The sequence below is a fragment of the Hypomesus nipponensis genome, chromosome 15, assembly GCF_054491055.1.
Source record: "Hypomesus nipponensis isolate SF chromosome 15, ASM5449105v1, whole genome shotgun sequence".
NCBI classification, from domain to species: Eukaryota; Metazoa; Chordata; class Actinopteri; order Osmeriformes; family Osmeridae; genus Hypomesus; species Hypomesus nipponensis.
This window is the reverse complement of record NC_140375.1, coordinates 9,666,742-9,686,926: the sequence shown is the minus strand read 5'-3', so window position 1 is coordinate 9,686,926 and position 20,185 is coordinate 9,666,742. Positions and strand designations below refer to the sequence as shown.

Here is a 20,185-nt window from a genome sequence, read left to right as displayed (position 1 = left end):
TGATCAAGCACCACCTACACAGTGGACTTCCTGTATTTACGTAAACGTTCCATCGCAACACTGCTGCTTGGTCCATCCCGCCCTCCACCCTCTCTTTGTCCGTCCAGCCCTTCATCCATCCTTCTACTCATCCCTCCATTTACTCAACTGATGTAATCACAATTTTTAGGGCAGACAGTGTCCTTGAGTCGTGAAGATGTAGTGCTGAATTAATAATATACCTCCTAAATGTTCCCTACCGCAGTATTTGTCGTAACATAACATCCTCACATAACACTAGTTCATTCATTTGCGCTGGAACCAGTCAAATCCGACTTTGCTCTACTGTGCTGTTTTTCTTTGGCGCCTCATTTAAAAAAATATCACCAACCATAGCCTTGCTGAAATAATGAATTGACCTGTGGCAAATCCTTTTTGCATATCCTGACGGAAATCGGACAGAATTCCTAGTACAGTTTTTTTTTTTTTGTGCTGCACCAGCTGAAGAAGACATGTGATCTTTGTATGTTTTTTTGCTAGTCTGCGAGGCTGCCTCTCACTCTTCCCAGAGCAGTGTGCTCCCCCTGGGCCTCTTTGTTCTGGGCCATCTCGCCTCGTTGCAGCTGTCGCGCTTGGCATCGAGGTAGTCAGAGGCTTAGGGACTCTCCAAAAGGACACAACGTGGAGGGGGACTCTGGCTGAGACCTAGTGTTGCAGTGTGTATTTCACATGATGGTGTGAGTGGGAGTCAGATGGCTGAGTGGTGAGGGAGTCGGGCTAGTAATCAGAAGGTTGCCGGATTGATTCCCCGCCGGGCCAAAAAAATGACGTTGTGTCCTTGGGCAAGGCACTTCAGCCTCGGGGGGAATGTCCCTGTACTTACTGTAAGTCGCTCTGGATAAGATTGTCTGCTAAATGACTAAATGTAAATATAAATGATGGCAGTAAGTCTCTTCAGAGCTCTCACTCTTCCTCTATTTTTCAAGGGTTTCATTCAGTCTGTTCCTCTCCTCTTTGAGCCAATTCTTTGTCAGTTAAATGCTGACTTGCCCTTTTTTGATGGGCAGTCTTCTTTCTCGCTGTACGTTCCCCCACTCTGTCCTTCCATCCTCTCCCTCCTCCTTCCTTTCTTCTCTGTTCAAACAAACTTGGTTGTGTTTTTCAGTCCCCTCTCAGTGACAGTGCGTGGTGTGTTGTGATCTGTTGGTTAATGGAAAAGAGTGGGCGGCTGTTGGAATCCTGCCTCTCTCTGTCTCTCCTCCTTTCTCTGTATCTATGTCCCATGCTGTAATTACTTATTTTCCCCCTACTTCCCCCCCCCCTCTCGGTCTCCCTTTTTAATAATTTTTCTTAGGTGTCTGCCCTGTCCCATCAGCTGTTCTGGCTAGTTTCACTTGGTTCACAGGTTGCCCAGAGCGCCCATAAACACAACCGTCCTTGTGTAATCCGCAAGGCTGAGGGTTCCAGAAGTGTCCTGGCAGTGTTTAACAGACGCTCTGCACTCTTCTCCTTAGGGAAGGACGGACAAACATTGGCTGTATTGAAAGCTACATTACAAGGTTGCTGTTGGGAAAATCGATAAATTCACAGTGACCCAGACAAGTTTGGGAAAGACTTTGGTCTCTGCCTCCTGTGTCTCGCCACCATTGAACTCACTTTTGCAATAGCCTCAAAGTATACTGTCTGCTGCTGTCTGCCCTTTCCACCCGATGTCCCTAGGTGTCTGTTCCAAGTATTGAGCACTGTACCTCTGATTTCTTTGCTGATTGCATTAAGCCAAAGACCCAGCAATCTGTGTTAGATTAATAAATTGAAAGAACTAAGCATAAGCATAGGTTTCTACGACTAACCCAGTGGCTGCTGTCCCTGCCATGGCACGCATCTGTGCCAGGAGGAGGACAGCTGGCGGACAGAGACCTTTGTCCTCCATCCTGTGCAGGTTTATTGGGTCTAAGTTAGGTTCCAGACCCTTGTTGGTTTTGTCAGCTCAACTGCTGAAATTTGACCTTTGACCTTTACCACCTTGCCCCACTTCTCACCGCTAGCACTCCTCCCCAGGATGTGTCTAGGATAAGAAAGCTCCTGTTTATCCCTTATGCACACTTTGTCATTGGAAATCTCAGATGCCTTTTTGTTATGGAATCATTATTTACCTACCATCATACTAATCTCAAACTTCCATTGGCAAAGTGTATAACTAGAACTATTTCATTTTATATGATGGAAAACCACAGTATCTGTGGTGGACTTTTCTATTGAAAGCGTTTTTACCTGCCTATACTAACCACTGACAATTATCTCGTTGTCGTGCAATTGAAGTGGCAGTTATTGATGCCAACATCATCAGAGGCCCATTAAGGCTATGTCACATATACTCAATGGCCATTAGTGATTGGTGAAAGAGTGGCCTTTGTCAGAGTGTGAGGGCCCTCTTTAGCACGGACCGGATTGCCCTTTCCAATAGAGGGCGAGAGAGAACACTCAGATCTCCATATGGGGTAAACTCGCAGGTAGGGGTGCCCACACTCATTAAACACCATATGTGATCAATCATTCACAACTAGCACCCGCACACACACACACACACACACACACAAATATCACATGGTCAGAATCTATATCTAGCTCACTCTTAAATCGCTCACAATGTGTTTTAACATGCACAGATACATGAGATATGGAGGTAAGCAATTTTTTTTACCCATGATTCACGTCTGACACACACAGAATCACAACCCACACTATTGCTATTTTTGGGCTTGGGCTTTTGCCTCACACTACTGTGAGCTAATACCACTGTACAGTGGCTGTCAAAGCCACAGCATGGCTGCTCACAGTAACACATTGGTGTGATTAAAGTCACTGTGCAGGCACTGAGTGGTTTGACTCATGGTCTTTTGTCTGGGTGATTTAGGCTCACAAAAGAGGTGAGAGAGCAGTTATCACATCTATGCATAATGTAGTATCCCTAACAAACTCCCTCTTGACAAACAAGAATGGACCAAGACAAGCTCAATGGTTTTGAATGGAGCTTTGCCATGGAGGTGTAAGCCTACTTTCAACATGTCGCTGCCCACCTCAATCCTGTGCTTTGGATACATAGACCTGACTACTTGAATAACCATAATTTTTGACAGTTCAAAATCAGTCTTCTCTCTTGTGATATCAACAACTCTCTGTTTTTCACGGGGCATTATACCCTACTTATTCACATTAGTGAATGTTCCTGTCCTTACTGTAAGTCGCTCTGGATAAGAGCGCCTGCTAAATAACTAAATGTAAATGTAATTCAGCCGACCTATTCCAAGTTACTGTGGGTTGGCTTATCTTTTGTTTCACTGGGCCCTCACATGTCATTGTATAGTTGTTGGGGGGCTGCGGTGTAGAAGCATTGTTAAGTCTGAGTACGGGAGCATTGGCAGCAATGCAAGGATGAGAGGGCTTCTATAGAGCCTACGGTGCTCTGCTCTTGTCTTCTTTAATAACAGGCCTGCGCTAAACGCTGAGCTAGGCTATGTAACGCCCTGCAGTTCTTCATGGACCTGATCTTTCTTCATGGACCTGATCTGTCTTTATGGTTTAGAAGAAAGCAGCTGTGTGAGACAGAGTTCTAATAACAGGGTTTGGAAAGTCTCTGTCTAGGCCGTACAGCAGAGCCCAGCTCAGCGGCTCTCTCCCTGTTTTAGTTGTGTAGCAGAGAAGGGGAAAGGCTGGGAATTGTGAAGAAGAGTTTTTAATGCATATATGAAGGACTTAAGACACACAAACACACACCCACAGGCACTCAGATTCAATATACAAAAAGCAGGAGAGGGAAAAATTTGACCGATATGAGCCAGAAGGAAACAGCAGGAGGGAGGGAGCTTGGAGGTGGGTTTGTTTATGAAGTTAGAAAGTCACATGGTCAGGAGGCTGTTACGCAGCAAAAGCGTCCAAAACAAAACCTGAACTTCCTGTAGTGGAACACTATGTCCTAATCCAGAGAGGGGCCTCTCGTGTGTGTGTGTGTGTGTGTGTGTGTGTGAGTGTGCGTGTGTGCATAAGACATACAGTCAGTCAGTTAGGATTGACTGACCTCATGAAAAGAGGGGTGGGGATAAGAAGAAAAATATTGCAGTTTTAGTACTTGTTCTGGCACACCCAATTAAATCCAGAGGATTCCCCCTGCATGTAACTGTTACACTCCTAGACACGAAGACAAACACATACAAACAAGGTAGCAGAAAGGTGCTACTTATGTTTGTTCTATTTCATCCCTGAAGAGGGGAAATGGGAATGATATGTCTTGTTTCCTTTGATGTTTGTATACACACGCACTAACGCCTCAACTGAATAAGAGTGAACATAAAACCCACAGCTTACTATTCGACCTTCGCTGCGTATTCTTAGATCCAAGCCCTGAAGACACATTGTCTCATTGTAGCTTTTTAGTATGAAACCAAAGCCAAGGAACTAAAAGTAGGCTGTCTTTGTTTACTGTACAACATTGGCTTTTCATGGAGATTATGCCTCCACTTTGTAGTCATTGGCTTAAGGCTGGGGTCGGGACTGGGGCCAGGTGTTCCTCGTTAGTTGGTCTAATTTCTAATCGGCACTCTGGCCATGTGCCCTTTGACCTCACCCTGAGGGGCAGCTCATCAGGACAGACAGTTCCTCCGTTGGGACATCCCATGTCTTTGTGAGGGGATTACCTCAGAGCGTGTGTGTGTGACAGCCAGAGTGTGTGTGTGTGTGTGTCTAGTGCTTTGCCACTTATATATTCACCCAATAATTCTTCTGAATGAGCACACACCTTAACAAAGCACCGCTTGCTCATCAACCCACATTAACCACTATTATGTCATATCACCATTCAGATCCTGAGTCACACAAACCACTGCAGCTTCCGTCCATCTTTGCGTGTGTATCCAGAACCTGTGGTTCCTCAGATGGCTTCTCACTCTGAACTATCAGGATTACACTCAACTTGCGTGACAGATGCCCGCTGGCTTCCTGCAAATAGAGAGGGCTTTTCCTAAGACTTCCACCATTTTCTTTACTAAACACCCTTAACCCCCCCCCCCCCCCCCCCCTTCCCAATGTTTTTATGTAACTCTGCTCACTGTGTGGACAGATGATGCAAACAACACAAGACACCCAACACTACTGAGAACAACTTTGGCATTCTGAACATTCTTTGGGAGAGTGTGTGTGTGTGTGTGTTAGGGTGGTAATGTTTTTTATCTTTTCTCTTCAACAACAGCATTTCTCTGTTCTATATCTTCTGTGTTCCAGTACGTTTGTCTCCACCCTTGATCAAACTTTGTTATTGTCACATCTTTGGCGTCAGCTCAGAGAGCTGGGTGACTAACCAGTAGACCGGTCAGCAAGTGGATTGCGATTGTGCAACGCGTTATTTCTTAACATGACTGCATTCATTAGAAGTGTATATGACGTTAACAGAAGTGTTTTATGATGTTTGTTGTTTTGGAATAGAGAGGATTCAATGTCCCCACATCCAAAGGCTATGAGAATAACATTGTCATACCCTGTACATTCCAACATGTTATATGGGAGTAGCCTTTTACTTTATTGAAGATAAAAATAAACCGTGCAATGTATTCTTGTGATCATAACAAGCTCCACTAGCAAACTACTAGCCCTCTCATAATCCTTAATGCAAACCAGTAAATTCCTAATCCAGTCACTGTTTATTACTTTTCTGCTGCATCCATGCAGCAACAGCTAGCCTATACTTTATGCCTATAAACATAACAAACTGTCTCTTGTGCTCTTTAACAACCAGAAGCCTCCTGAGGTTCCTTGTAATCACAAGCAGTTAGCCAGAACCAGAGCCAGAGTGATGAGCATGGCCAGGAACAACATCCGTCCAACTCCAGACTTGAATCTTGTAACACTATAGCTATTTCCTCAGCAACAATTTGGGTATTCTCTCTTTTCCTAGTAGTGGTACTTTCAAATGGCAGCTTGGGACAAAGTCTGCAATGTGACGTATCCGGTAACACTAGAACCCATATTCTTTTAATGAAGATTGTTCCGTGTTTGCATTGGTGAGCCCTCGGTGACCGCAACTTGTTAAACCAATCACGTTCTTCTGCTCTGGGTCAGGGGAGGGGTGTGTCAGATACCCACTGACGTATCCTCCACCCTCCCCCATCCTCGCCAGGCTGCGGTCCAGCCAGGCCTGCTCCCGCCTTCCACCTTCTGTGCTCTGTCCCCCCATGAGCTGAAAACCACCTTGTTATGTAATTCCCTCAGCTGACACACACACACACACACACGTATATACACACACACACACACATGCACACACACACAGCTGATTGTGGCATGGTAAAACTTCTCCCAGCTTGCCCATCCCCCCACACTCTACAGTCAAACCACCCAGCAGCATCAATCCCAGATCCCATTAGTCTGCAATCTGCTACAAGTCAGCTGGATTGGACAGAGAGGAAAAGGTTACTTAAGCCTATCTACTAATCAGACAGTCCCAAAACAAGGATGACTGGTCATGTAACAGAAAGGAGCTGAGGTGGAAATAAATTAGCGTTAATAAATGTTTTTTAGTCTCTGGTGGTTGTTCTATTTCACTGTTCAGTATAAAGATTAAAATGACCATTCAAAGAAAGTCCCATTTTGTGGTGAAATGCTTCAGGGTGTGTTCACTCATGAAGTTGACCTCTTGAGATTTAGCTCATCGTTTAAAGTCAGCCTCATATTCCTTAACCCCTAAAAGCAGTACTAGAAACTGTCTGTAGAATGGGGAGGGTTATATGATGCTCGAAGAGGGGCTAGGAGCTAGTTGTGTATGTTGTTGTTTCTAGGGAGAACATGAGCTTAACCCAGAGGAGTGCTTGTATTACTTGGCCCAGGTCCAGAGTCTTAGCTCCCTTACGTTGACACGGTGACGCTTATTGTTGTCACATTGCCCAGATCCTCTTGAACCCCATTACCCCAAATGTGTCCGCACACAAACACCCAACCTCTGCTTGGCCCTGAAAGAGGATCCACCTAGCCTCTTCCCAGTGCTGTCAGATTCCAGGCTATGTCTCCACACAACTGTTTTGGGTTCAGCAAGGGTGCCATGGTTTTGTAGTGGGGAGTAACGTGTTTCTAAAATGTCAACCCCATGTCAGTGAGTAGGTGTGTGGTGATGCACGGGTGAAGGGGGGCCTTCATGTGTACTCTTTGCTTACATTTCAACAATCCTAATATTTCTATCCTGTCAAATATCATAGCCCAGTTATTGAATCAGTGATGTCATAGGCATCAGTCTACAATGTCAGCCATACCCATGTGTTATTCTTGAATGTTGTAATGCTGAACCATCTAACTTAAAGGCTCTTTCTATTTCAGGGTTTAGAACGGTAAAGCTTTATTTTGAAGCCTTGGGGAATTTAGAAAGTGTTAAGAGAAATGATGGCCTTAACCTATGTATTGTTTTTCTTTCCTCTCTCTCAGGAAACACCCAACTCTGTCTTCTTGGTCATGGAGGTATGTTCTCTGTCATCTTGTCAGCAGACATTTGTTTCTTTGTCCTGCCTCTCTGTTGTCTTCTGTTCCTGTGGTGGTGTTTTCAGTGTGTCTCACAGCCTTTTTAAGTCAGGTTTTTGTGCCCTAAATGTCCCAACACAGTTGATATAAGTGGTGTGGAGAATTGCATCTTTATCACCTATCTCTGTTGCTCTCCTTTCCTCTCTCTCTCTCTCTCTCTCTCTCTCCTTCACACTGTTCCTGTTGCTCAACCCTACAACGTGCCTACAGGAAGAAAAACAAGCCCTCAAGTAGCCCACTAAAAATACACACACTCTGTTCCAAGAGACTGTGTTCTCCAAAAGCAATACAAAACCTTGTTTTCCTCTCCTATATTTAGAGTGCAATATTTTACATCCTTCTTCTCAAATGCATCCTGATGATAGATGTGTGTGTGCAAGTATGTGATGTTATGCTAAAATGCCAGATGGTTCTCATCTTGCTAGTGGTTAGGGGGTTTGTACGCCTTTGGAAATCTTCTACAACCATTGAACTTGCCAGCCATCTTAATCCTACAATGCTCATGGGCTTTGATAGCATCAATGCTAGCATGCTAATCTTGAAGGTGGCCCCTCAGGTTTTGCTTAGTAGGAAAAGGCTTGTCTTACCTGAAGGTTAGAGGTGGTGTAAAGTGAGCCTCTTTTGTATAAGGGCTTGTCTGATGTTGACAAGCACATTTTGCCATACTAGAAAACACATTGAAATTCAGCATTCTTTTTTTAGGCCACACTGACCCAGATCCTGGTGGCAAGATTTTTTTGTCTAATTTTAAATTAAACAGACTATGTATTTAAACATGCAGTTAACCTCTTAAAATGTAAAGATAAAATGTATTTTATGGAAGTTGATGCTTTTGGTTTGGTGAGCTACCAGTACATGACCTGAAGACTTGCTTGCTTCTCAGAAAACCCTAACTAAACCTCAGTAGACTAACACTGTATAGACCAAAGCCAAAAGCCCTACCATCCCTCTGTTCATATGACTCTGTGCTGCAAATCTAGGTTCCAACTGTAGACAGAGCATTCTTTTTGTAATGTCACCACACATCCTATACCCAGGTCATGTTTAGGGCAAAGCTAATGCTATTGCTAATTGATTCCTCTGAAAATGGCATGAGCTCCTCTCAGACCCCTCACTCACTGCGATCCGTCACTTTGGTAGCAGAGCCCCTCTCAGGTCAAACTGAACCCACTATTTTTAACCAATATCTATGACAAGGAATCAACAAGGATTGAAGGTGGATGCGAGATCCATCATTATCATCTCATAAAAGATGTCTGTCTCTCGCTCTTTTGCCCTTTGTTCTCACATAAATGCTTGTTGTTGCTAATCCAGAATTTACTCTCATTCATCTAAAACCTCCTGATGAAGTGATTATGTTTGTCTTTTCCCCTCTCTCCCCACAGTATTGCAACGGTGGTGATCTGGCAGACTATTTGCAAGGTAAGCATCAAGCTAATCTCTCAGCCACGACCCCCCCCCCCTTCTCCACACACTCCCTCACCCACTCACAGAGAGTATTATTCATCAAAACAACCAGTGCAGTAGAAAATGAGCGAAGGAGTGTGTGTGCTTCCTTGTGTGCCTGTGTTTGTGGTTGTGCGTTTATGCTGGAAGAGAATGTTGTGTGTAGGAGTAGTAGCCTCACACAATGAGCCCCTTCTCTCTAACTCTAGATGGATATGTCTGTAACCATCCCTGTGCTACTGATGCCATTTTGACAGACCTCCTGTTCTAAAGGTCATTCTTCTCCCAAGAAGCTTCCCATTTCCACAAAGCGTCCACATTTACAGTGTATCATTTCCTGCTTTGTGAAAATTCATCCATGAAAATTGAGGTTTTAGGATGGCATCTCGGTTTGACAAACAAAGATTCCTCTAAGGCATAGACCTATTCAGCTTGTTGTCTGCCCTTACACACACATTTATGTAAGTGTGTCACTGTAAATGACTCATGTAAGACAGAGGAGGTGGGTTGGGGGATGGTAGTACTGTACTATAAGCTGGTCTCGTGCAAAAGGTCAAAGGTCAGTCTGAGCCAGGAACTGAATGTCCAATTGCTTCTGGTGTTGTGTTCCTGGTGTACTGGGAAACACTGTGGACTTTGCACTGATGGTGTGCTCTGATTGAGTTGTCGTTAAAGAAACCTTAAAAAAAAAAAAAGATACAGAACAGGTATACCTTTACCTTGGGGTATGTCACGACATGTCAGAACAGCTATTTGAAAACGCGCACACAGATGCTCCCAGTCAAAGCTGATTATGTAATGATGGCACACAACAATATTATTCCTCTAGTTAAAGTTTTTCTGTGTTAGAAGTTGCCATTGTTGCAGAGAGATGGTTTGCTCCAAATCCCAGATTAATGTGTATAAGCCTGGTTGGATCCAAACAAGATCGATTGTAATCACAATGTGTTTACACTACTCTTTACTTCAATGACAATCCTCTTAATGGATTACCGCTTGTTTCACTACCATTGGTGACCAGGAACGACACCAGCACATCTACTTTTCTGCCAAGCTCACTGTTGCAAACACTTGAATGCTATTAGTTGTCCTCTAATCAGTTGTGGTCCCATGAAAAAGGCTTTTGCAGACTTTTCTTTGAGTCGCCTTTCCCCATGGTTCAGTTCTTCACAAACACAGCATTTTGGTGTTGTGTTTGGTCATGTGTTTTTGTTATTTCACTGTCAGCATATTACAATGCATTAGTCATTCATTTGTAAATCAAGGCATTTTAATTGAAGTCTGTCCATTAGGCAGACTTGAGTGCATCCAACCGGCACAATGATATGACAATTAATCCAAGGGTGTTTCATGTCTGGTGTTTAATGACGTTTGGCACAAGATGATGCATGTTAAGGAACAGAGTTATTAGCAACAGGAAATAAATCTAGTTATAAGCAGTTTTAGAGGTAACTCATCATACCTTCATCAAATGTACTGCAAGAAACCAGTATTATTAGGCCTGACTTGAAAGAATGGAAATTGTTTCACATTGTAAAATATACAACTATCTTGGACATCGTAAAGCTAGATGGCAATGCATCTTGGGTAATGTAGTTGTTTCCCCCCCCCCCCACCCACCAGCCAAGGGGACCCTGCGAGAAGACACCCTGCGGGTCTTCCTGCAGCAGATTGCAGCCGCCATGCGCATCCTGAACAGCAAGGGGATCATCCACCGCGACCTCAAGCCCCAGAACATTCTGCTGTCCTACGTGGGCCGCAGGAAGTCCAGCATTAGCGGCATCCGCATCAAAATAGGTGACCGCCTTTCCACCGTATGGACTCGTTTTCTATTTGAGACCAAATCACATGTTGACATATAAGGCTTCTGGTGGGAAGCACAAGGGTTACATTTTGAGTTATTGTTAATAATCTCATACACTGGTTTGTGTGTGTGGGTGTGGGTGGGGGGTTAGGGTAATATATGAGAGTTCCATTGTTTCTAGACTTTCTCTCCAAGCACTGAGAACCACAGCAGTCGTAACACTCCCACAATAGTGGTTTATGTTACTATTAATACAAAGACGAGCTGACTGGGTTGTTTGGTGTCTCTCTCTGCAGCTGACTTTGGCTTTGCACGATACCTCCAGAGCAACATGATGGCTGCCACACTGTGTGGGTCCCCCATGTACATGGTGAGTGGGACGTGAAGACGCCGTGTGCCAGGCTGTTTAAATGTCTGCCTTTGCGTAGATTTGTCTGTGTGTCTACAGGCAACACTCTGGAACCCAAGGACAGCTCTGCTTTTAGTACTTCCAGGATTTTCTAACCTGCAGATGCTCCCCGATCCTAACCTTTGCCCCCCCCCCCTCTCCCTAACCCCACACCCCCCTCCTCAGGCCCCAGAGGTCATCATGTCCCAGAACTACGACGCCAAAGCAGACCTGTGGAGCATCGGGACGGTCATCTACCAGTGTCTTGTAGGGAAGCCCCCTTTCCAGGTAGGCACCGTAGGCCTGGCCAGGTGGGAAACGGTGGCCATGTTGTTGCATGGGTTTGTGTCAGATGTGTGTTGAATACATGTGTTATCTGCCTGTAGGCCAACAGTCCCCAAGATCTAAGGATGTTTTATGAGAAGAACAAGACTCTGCAGCCCATGTAGGTTATAGTACCACAACATATGGGTTAAGACGGGGACCTTGAGGCAAAAATACAGCTGTCAGCATCAACTGTTACATAGATGCTATAATAGCCTTCATTAGCCTATATAAAGTAACATGACCAATCATTGTGTCCATTTCCCAGCCTCCCAAGGGAGACATCTCCTCCCCTTGGTGACCTGTTGCTAGGCCTGCTGCAGAGGAACCAGAAGGACCGGATGGACTTTGGTAAGTCCCTGACATCATTTCCTCCATAGGCAGGAAGGAATTTATGGGGTAGATTATAATTGGTGTCCACTTCTACAGTATGTAACATGGTATTCCTCCTTTGTCACAGACATGTTTTTCAGCCATCCTTTCCTAGATCCGTCATCCACCATAAAAAAATGTAAGTTGGAGGAGAAATACAGAATACCTAAAGAAAAATGATATTCCAACAACAATAACAAAAAACTTGATTAGGAGAACAAGCTGTGGTATTCTCACAGGGTTTGCCCTTCACGTGTGTTTTCTTCTCTTCCCGTGGCAGCGTGTCCGGTTCCGGTCCCCAGCCACCCTGGTGCTGTGATGGCCCCCAGCCACCCTGGTGCTGTGATGGCCCCCAGCCACCCTGGTGCTGTGATGGCCCCCAGCCACCCTGGTGCTGTGATGGCCCCCAGCCACCCTGGTGCTGTGATGGACAGCTCCTGTGGCAGCTCGCCCTCTGTCCGTTACAACTCCCCACCCGTGAGTGGCCCTCAACACTTACCTCGCTATGGCTATTATTCCTATTCCTCAATATTTAGCAATACCATTTCGAATTGATACTTAATAGCACATTTTTTTTTTCATGTAGCATCTTGTATAGGCCATAACTATGCATTTTTCTGTCCAGTGAAAAGCGGTTGCCATGTCGACAGATTTTTCGCTGAGTTGAAGTGAGAAAGTTTTGAAACTGAATTTCCCAGGATGTAATTTTTCCTCATAATGCTCCGATTACATTAGTCTGACAGCCAGCACAGCCCAGTCTGGCTCCATTATTGTATTGTCCAGGTCCTTGAGCCCTCTCAATCACTCAGAACTTAATCCTCTTCTCTTCCTTCACTCCCCTCCCCTCCCCTCAAATATGTAGGCACACTGAATCTCACACACACTTACTCACACATACTTCACACACAATCACAACCCTACAACCTTCATTCCTTTATGTGCACACCATTCACACAAATCCAACTCTAATTTGCACTACAACAAACACACTCAACACACACACACAAAATCAAACACACACACACACACACTTAAGAACCCCATCTCAGACTAACTCTCTTTCGCTTGTCCAGTCTCTCCCGGACATGCAGACGTTGCCTGAGGACGGCCTGTCGTCGCCCCCCCTGGGCCCCCCCAGCTACCTGCAGCTGTCTAAGGAGTCTGGAGGCAGCACCAGCAGCAAGAACTCCTCCAGCGACACAGATGACTTTGTCCTCGTACCACACCTCTCTACAGAGAACTGTAAGTAGGAGCAGCACAAGCAAACACACTCGGGTACATGAACACAGTCACACATGCAGACATAAATTGACACACACACACACACACACACAGCTACATACTCTGCAGCCCATATGGCTGATCACATGCAAACCCCACTCATACACTTTTATGTTTTCAGCAACTTGCCAATAGGCACTCCCTACACACACACCTCCCCCACACACACATGCCGCACAACTAACAAAGTAGATGTTCATACTGAACACCTGCTCACCCTCAGACAGTCATTACTGACAACACTCAAAATGCATCTGCTTCAACTCATACGAAGCACCTGCTGAAGCATATACACTCACACACTTTCGATTTGGTCTCTTCTTCTCACTCTCTCTCTTTCTCTCCTATGGCATCTGCTTGACAGTTGAGCAACTCACAACATCTACCCTTCTGCCTGTTTGAGTGGCTAAACATTGATTAAATAGTTGATGATGATTATTACTGTAGCGTCATGGTGTCTCCTCTGATGTATTTGGTTTGGCTCACTACTCTCCTCCTATACCTCAGACGACCAGCCAATGGGAGCAGTAGGACGCCGGCCATCCAGCGAGTTCCTTATGTGTGGAGGGTGAGTTCACAAACACACACACACACTAAGCCTAGTCCATCACCTGTTTTTCAGTTTGTTTGTGTGTGCACCTGTTTGTTCCGGGGTACACACACACACACACACACACACACTATATCACTTTAAAGGGACCTTGTTTCTCTGCTCTCACATCAAAATCACATGAGATAAGACCCCCCCCCCACACACACACACACACACACAGACAGACACACGTACACTAGGCCAGAGAACAGCAGAACACATGAACCCAGCTCCAGTCACACAGTCACAGACCTGGTCACCCCTGTGTTGACTCTGTGCAATCCGACCTCACAGGCCTGCACTCAATGTCCTATTTTTTATCCGCATACGGACGTCATGGAAACATTCTATGAAATCACTTTTAAAAACAGCCTTGTGTACTGAATCTCTAGATACATTAGGGAACTTGAACTTAAACCTGAACTCGAGTGGTTGTTGGTGTTTTTTTATTATGACACTGATGATGACTGACTGATGAAATACAGTTGCATACCAGTAAACAGTATACTGGGAAGGTTTGAGGTAGATCAAAGCTAAATACAGACAGAATAACTGGTGGTAATCAGAACCAGTGTTGGAGTGGCTGCTGCTATTTTTGTGGGGATGTGTGTGTTCACATAACTGTGAATGAGCCCCCTGCATGAGTAAGTGCATTTGATCTACTCAACATGGACACACCTATTTATAAACTGGCTGGTGTTTCACTCTCTCTTTTCACACTACGAGATTATGAAGAAGATTCTATTTATATCAGCTAAATCTGTTTATCCATTTAGTGAGCCATATTGTTTAGTGTCAAAATTGTGTGTATTTGTCTTCTAAATCTGCACTGAATCAGAAATGTAGATGGCTGAAGATTTCGCAATATCAAGCTAACAACTGAACAATCCTCTAAGACCAAGAATAGAATGTGCATGTGCACGCTTGGGTGTAGGTCCCATTTCGCTTTTGAAAATAGGAAGTAGCAGTCAGTAAACGTGACTGCTAACATTATGGAAACTTGAGCCGAGTTTGTATGCCCCTCAGACAGACACACGCACAACAAACAAAGCTTTTTGCCCCATCTACTGAGCTGCTTCCTCCACTCCAATGTGCCCCCACCTGCTCTGAAAATAGTTTGACCTCCGTTTTGGACTCACCCAAAGCCAGACAAACAATGGTGTCCACCCCTCCAAACTCTCCTGTTTTTTTGTTTTTCAATGTGCTGTTGTTTGTCCACTGTTGAAATTAGCCCTGGGAAAGTGTCCCATAACTGTTTCTCTTCACTGAAAATACAAAGAAGTGAGTCATGTTTTCTCTATACTGTATGTATCTTTAGCAACTGCTCTCTCTGTTGATCTCTCCTCTTCATTCATGTTGTGCCTTTCACCTGCTTCCCCCATCTCGCCCCCATCTCTGCCCCATCATGTCATGGTATAGTAAACGTTTATGATATAGGTGATATGCGTGGGGTAGGCAAACAATATCTGTGCCAGAGAACCCATCTTCCACCCCTTAAGGATCCCCCTTAACCACACACACACGTACATCACACTGTTCCTCTGAATCACAGGACTGTTTTGTTCCATGTCCACCCCAGGGGCATGTTTACTTCTTTTCTCGCCCCTTTCTTTCATCGATTACCGAGAAGGAGCAGACGAGGAGAAGGCATGAGAGAGAGGAGAATACAATGTAGGATAGAGATGGATGGAGGAAGCGGAATATGAAGGAAAGGGAATCAGGGCGAGCCTGTGGATAGAAAAGATAGATGTCTGATTATAGACGAGAGAATGATGCAGAGATGGCTGAGGAAAGAGAGAGGGTGGGGGGTGAGCTGCTGCCCAAGATGACTGAGAGGAGGAGGGGGGATGGCAGAGATTCAAATGTGCAGGATTGCTGTGCTGCCATCCCCCTCTAGGCAGCCAGGAAACCAGGTCAACAGTGAAGCTAGCTGGCTTGCACACTCACTCTTCCTCCACTCTCCCTCACTCCTTTCAAAGAAGTATGTCTCATGACCTACAGTGTGTCTTTTGTTATGTATGGTGACACCTCACTTAACACCTCTACCCCTCAGAAGCTGTATATTGCTAGACTGGCTTCTGCTTTTAACACAAGCAGATGTCTCAGCCTGGTGAAGGATGCATGCTCCTCTTAGTTTGTTTACCGCATACAATCTCTGTCTTTTATACAACAATCACTGGTTAACTTCTCGGATTTTGCTAGTACTTGGAGGTGGAGATAAACAAAATATAATTTGTGTTAGGATTTCTTTCTCAGAATCCTGAACCACACAGAGTGTACTCCTTTGTCTGAGTGTCAGCCTGCACTGCACATCTGCACACACTCGCGTGCCTCACGTGTATCCGTCACCCGTCTGCCTTGCTGAGACCCTCCCCTGCTCACCACCTCCTTACACAATACAGGCTCCCATTCCACTGTGCTTGTTCTGTATACCATACACTTCTCCCTTTTTCTGTCCCCCCATGTCATTCTACAGTAAGCTGTCCTCCCCTATGGGTGACCCACTCATGGCTGTCTCGTCCGGGAACATTTTGTACCCGTTGGAATAACAAAGGGAATGCTAATGAGCTTTTTTTCTGCTCTGGGCCTGGTGTCTGTTTTATAATGACGGGCCGATGTAGAGCTTTCGATTGGCTGAGCTCACAGAGCACATTTCATGTAGGCCTGCCCCTAGTCCCTCCCCTGCTCACAGTTGATTTGCTGGTGCCCAGTGTGTTGACATAGAAGCCTGGCCCATTTTGCTCTGTGACAGCCCCTTTTCCTACAGGGCTGAACTTTATAGTTACTCAGTCGGCTTCAGTAGAAAATGTTGGCTCAGTAACGGAAACAAAGAACTCTTAGGGACACAGATATGCTAGTCCCTCTACTTTAGCACGATAACAACAACAACATACAAAGACTAAACGGTGGGAATTATTATGGAGCTTGTTGACAGACCTGAAGATATGGTACAACTTTGGCAGCTACAGCAACCCCACTTTCTAACGGCCCTCCTCTCTCCCTTTCTCCCCCCAGGCAGCCACAGTCCGCCACTGGACAGACCCCCATGGTGTCTCCGCGGGCTGAGACCACCCCCATCCCCGTGCCCACCCAGGTGCGCAACTACCAGCGCATCAAACAGAACCTCTCCAGCAGCCCTACCACCACACTCTATGGCTCCCCCAGGTGAGAAACACTTCAGCTGGGTGAAAGGATTGAAAAGAGGCCCTTCCCTGGGTGGTTCTTCAGAGGCTTCTTGTGAATGTTTTGTTCTGTGTTTTTATGGATGATTCAGCTAATGATGCATGTTTAGTACCTGGCGGGTCCTCTCACTATTGTCTTTGTTGACTCACCGGGTTGGAACGTTGTGGTAAGTGTTGTGGGTTATTGCAACAGCCTTAAAGCATTTCACACGTTTTTAGTTTACTGGCTTTTTGTGTGATACCAAATGTCTGTTTTCTGCAAGGTGGGGGGAATGTTTATAAGACAAAATAAGTGGGGAGGGAAGAGAAAGAAAGGGTCTTGTCTTGTGTATCCTCTTATCGGAGGATAAGCTCCCTTGACTTCTCATCTCAACACAAGATAAACAGTGCCACACAGGGAGCGTGTTGTGTGTTTATCCTCCGTTTTTTGGTTGCTGTGCTGATCACTCCTGTGGCCAGTCTTAGCTTTGGGGATTAGCATCAGCACATCGTTCCTGGAGTAACTCCACAGTACCCCCACCCCCATTCCCCCAAGGCCCCAAAGCTTGATCGGCTACTGACTCCCAGCCAGCCGGCCCCACCTGCTGCTGTCCCACTCTACTGGGCACCTGTCCCTTTCTGTCTGTCTGAGATTTTCACGGAGGATTACAAGTTCTTGTTGCAGACACCCTGTATCTGTTTGACCCAGGTAGGACTCAGGTAGCGAGTTAGCACTTAGAGAGAACTCGGCACCAATTCACATGGATGAATGTGAAAGTGCCAACAACTAGCATGGTAAGCTAACTCCATAGACGGAAAAGTGGCTTCCACATGGGAACCACAAAGACTGAGAGAAAGCGTGAGAGAGACTGGAAAAAAGAGAAGCGTACTGGCAGTCTGTGCCGCAAAAGTTGAGACATGCTTGTTATTCACAGGCTAACGGCTGTGTCTGAGGTCTTGCAGTATGACGAGGTTGTGTTGGCAGTTGAATGATGTCAGTTGAAAAGCTCTGAGATGAAACTTGAGCCAATCAAAACAAAAATTGAGGGTGAAAGAGTTCAGGGGGCTGAGCTTAGAGACATTTGAATCTACTCTGTCGTCAATATGTCTAATGGCTTTTAATGTCAGTCTGGTCTATGTTGATGTGTTATTTCATGTTAAGTGTGACTGCTTGAGGAAATAGGAGTGGTTTTAATGTTTACATGACATTTGTGTTGTCATTTGTGTCATGTATGACTTTTCCTGTCAGCTTAAAAACTTGACCCAGTTTCTATGTTGTGATCTCTCCAGGTCTGGCACCGTGAGACGCTCCAACACTAGCCCCATGGGCTTCCCAAAGGTGGGCTCTGGGTCCCCCAGCTCGGCTGACACCGCCCAAACAGTGGGACGACGTCTCTCCACAGGCAGCTCCCGCCCTTACTCGCCCTCTCCTCTAGGTAGGAACATGCCCAGACATGTCTCGTTGTCCTCCTAATGCCCACATCCAAAATCCCTTCACAGCTATCAAAGCCTTTCACAGCCCTGTGGGAGTATGTCGACTTGCCCTCAAAGGTCTGTGTTTGTGTCTTTTGCAGTGGGCACCATCCCTGAACAGCTGGGCCACTGTTGCTGTGGACATCCTCAGGGCCACGAGTCCCGCAGTCGCAGCTCCTCTGGAGGTTAGTTAGGTTAACAGTCAGTGGCAATGCTAGGCTAACAGTGTCAATGCTAGGCTAACAGTCAGTGGCAATTTTAGTCTAACATTCTGAAGCAATGCTAGGCTATCTGTCAGTGGCAATGCTAGGCTAACTGTCAGTAGCAATGCTAAGCTGTCAGTAGCAATGCTAGGATAACTGTCACTAGCATTGCTAGGCTAACTGTCAGGCTTCCCCTACCCTTTAGCCTGTAACTAACTAACCAAAAGTAACCAGTGTTACTTGTACATTGGAACTACGGCCAAACTACAGTGCTAACAGTCACCCTGACATGTATACAGAACCAATATGTTTTTAAATCTATTCAATGTCAAAAGGAACATAACTAAGGTTTTTACAGTCTCAGTAGTACCTTTCCTGCGTTACACACTGTTTTTGACAACAGACCTTTCGTCAGATCCTTTTATTTATTTTATTACCTAACTGGTGTTCTATTAACATTCTGGGTTATAACCAGCTGGAACCCCCCACCCCCTCCCTCCAAAACACCACTGCACATCTCAGAAGCATGTCAGTTGTTTGTATCCAGGGCCCTGTTGCTATTGTTACCACCATGATAAGCACCATAAAGGTTGAATCCGCTATATAATAACGTCTCACTGCCAAAACATTACAGTCTAGGTATTTACTGTACTTTAGCCTTTGCTGTTGATAGAAAACCCCCAGACTTTATGACCCAGAAAGAAAGCCGGACAGAATATTCCAGGCTTTTAAATGTTTCTGCATCTTAGCAGTAGCAATCCCTGGATGAGCAAGTAGCTAATAAAAACATGAACTCAGCTGACTCAGCTGCTATTGTGGACTGAGTGTACAGGAGGGGGGGAAATACTGTACTGTACATTCATTTGTGGACTGTAGTGCCATCTAGTGGTGCATTGGTAGCTGGTATATCAAAGTGACTGACACAAACAAAATCATTTTAATATCTACCCTCCTATACTACTAAATTGTATCACTCTGGCTGTATTTGTACTCATGAGAAAACAATAATGTGGCAGTAGTCAGTAAAGTTTGTTTACAATACAATAGTTTGTAAAGGTTTGTCTATCCCAAAATGTCTAATCGTTGCTGCCTGTGTATCCCAGGCTCCCCAGTGCCGTCCTCCCAGTTGCTGGGGGCTCGACTCCAGAGCTCCCCCACCCTAACGGACGTCTGCCCGAGCAGGCAGAAGCTCCACAAGCAGCTGTCAGACCCCATCCAGCCCACTGCCTCCAACTACCCACCCAGCCACTCGCCCCAGTTCGGACGTCCTGCAAACCTCGGCACTTCCCCCACCAAGCACCTGGGCTCCTCCCCGCGCTCCTCTGATTGGCTGCAGAAGTCCCCACTGCCCACCATCATTGGCTCCCCCACCAAGGTGGGTTAAGTTCATAGGAGACAGGGGTTGTGTATTCTTTTGGGTTGGCATATCCAACCTATAAAAAGAACATAGAATGCCACGTGTCTATTGGTTGGTTGTTTCATAATAATAATGATAATAATAAAACATTTGGGTTGTAATGCACCTTTCATGCACTCAAAGCACAACAGCACAGTCAAAATCTGTCAATAAAAATATCAAAACCAAATTAAAAAGGTAAGTTTTAAGTA

General features: G+C 45.4%; 1 protein-coding gene across 3 annotated transcripts in view; it reads left to right on the top strand.

Moving 5' to 3' along the window:
- The window catches only part of ulk2 (unc-51 like autophagy activating kinase 2), a 32,447-nt gene that overhangs the window by 5,435 nt on the left and 6,827 nt on the right, over nt 1–20,185 (top strand). For all 3 annotated transcript variants that reach the window (XM_084673511.1, XM_084673512.1, XM_084673510.1), the window contains 15 exons: nt 7,441–7,473; nt 8,919–8,955; nt 10,603–10,776; nt 11,080–11,153; nt 11,358–11,459; nt 11,558–11,616; nt 11,764–11,846; nt 11,956–12,006; nt 12,148–12,344; nt 12,941–13,109; nt 13,656–13,716; nt 16,756–16,905; nt 18,192–18,337; nt 18,476–18,559; nt 19,681–19,952. In XM_084673511.1, coding sequence (XP_084529637.1) covers nt 7,441–7,473; nt 8,919–8,955; nt 10,603–10,776; nt 11,080–11,153; nt 11,358–11,459; nt 11,558–11,616; nt 11,764–11,846; nt 11,956–12,006; nt 12,148–12,344; nt 12,941–13,109; nt 13,656–13,716; nt 16,756–16,905; nt 18,192–18,337; nt 18,476–18,559; nt 19,681–19,952 — 1,692 coding nt within the window. The remainder of the gene's footprint in view (nt 1–7,440; nt 7,474–8,918; nt 8,956–10,602; nt 10,777–11,079; nt 11,154–11,357; nt 11,460–11,557; nt 11,617–11,763; nt 11,847–11,955; nt 12,007–12,147; nt 12,345–12,940; nt 13,110–13,655; nt 13,717–16,755; nt 16,906–18,191; nt 18,338–18,475; nt 18,560–19,680; nt 19,953–20,185) is intronic.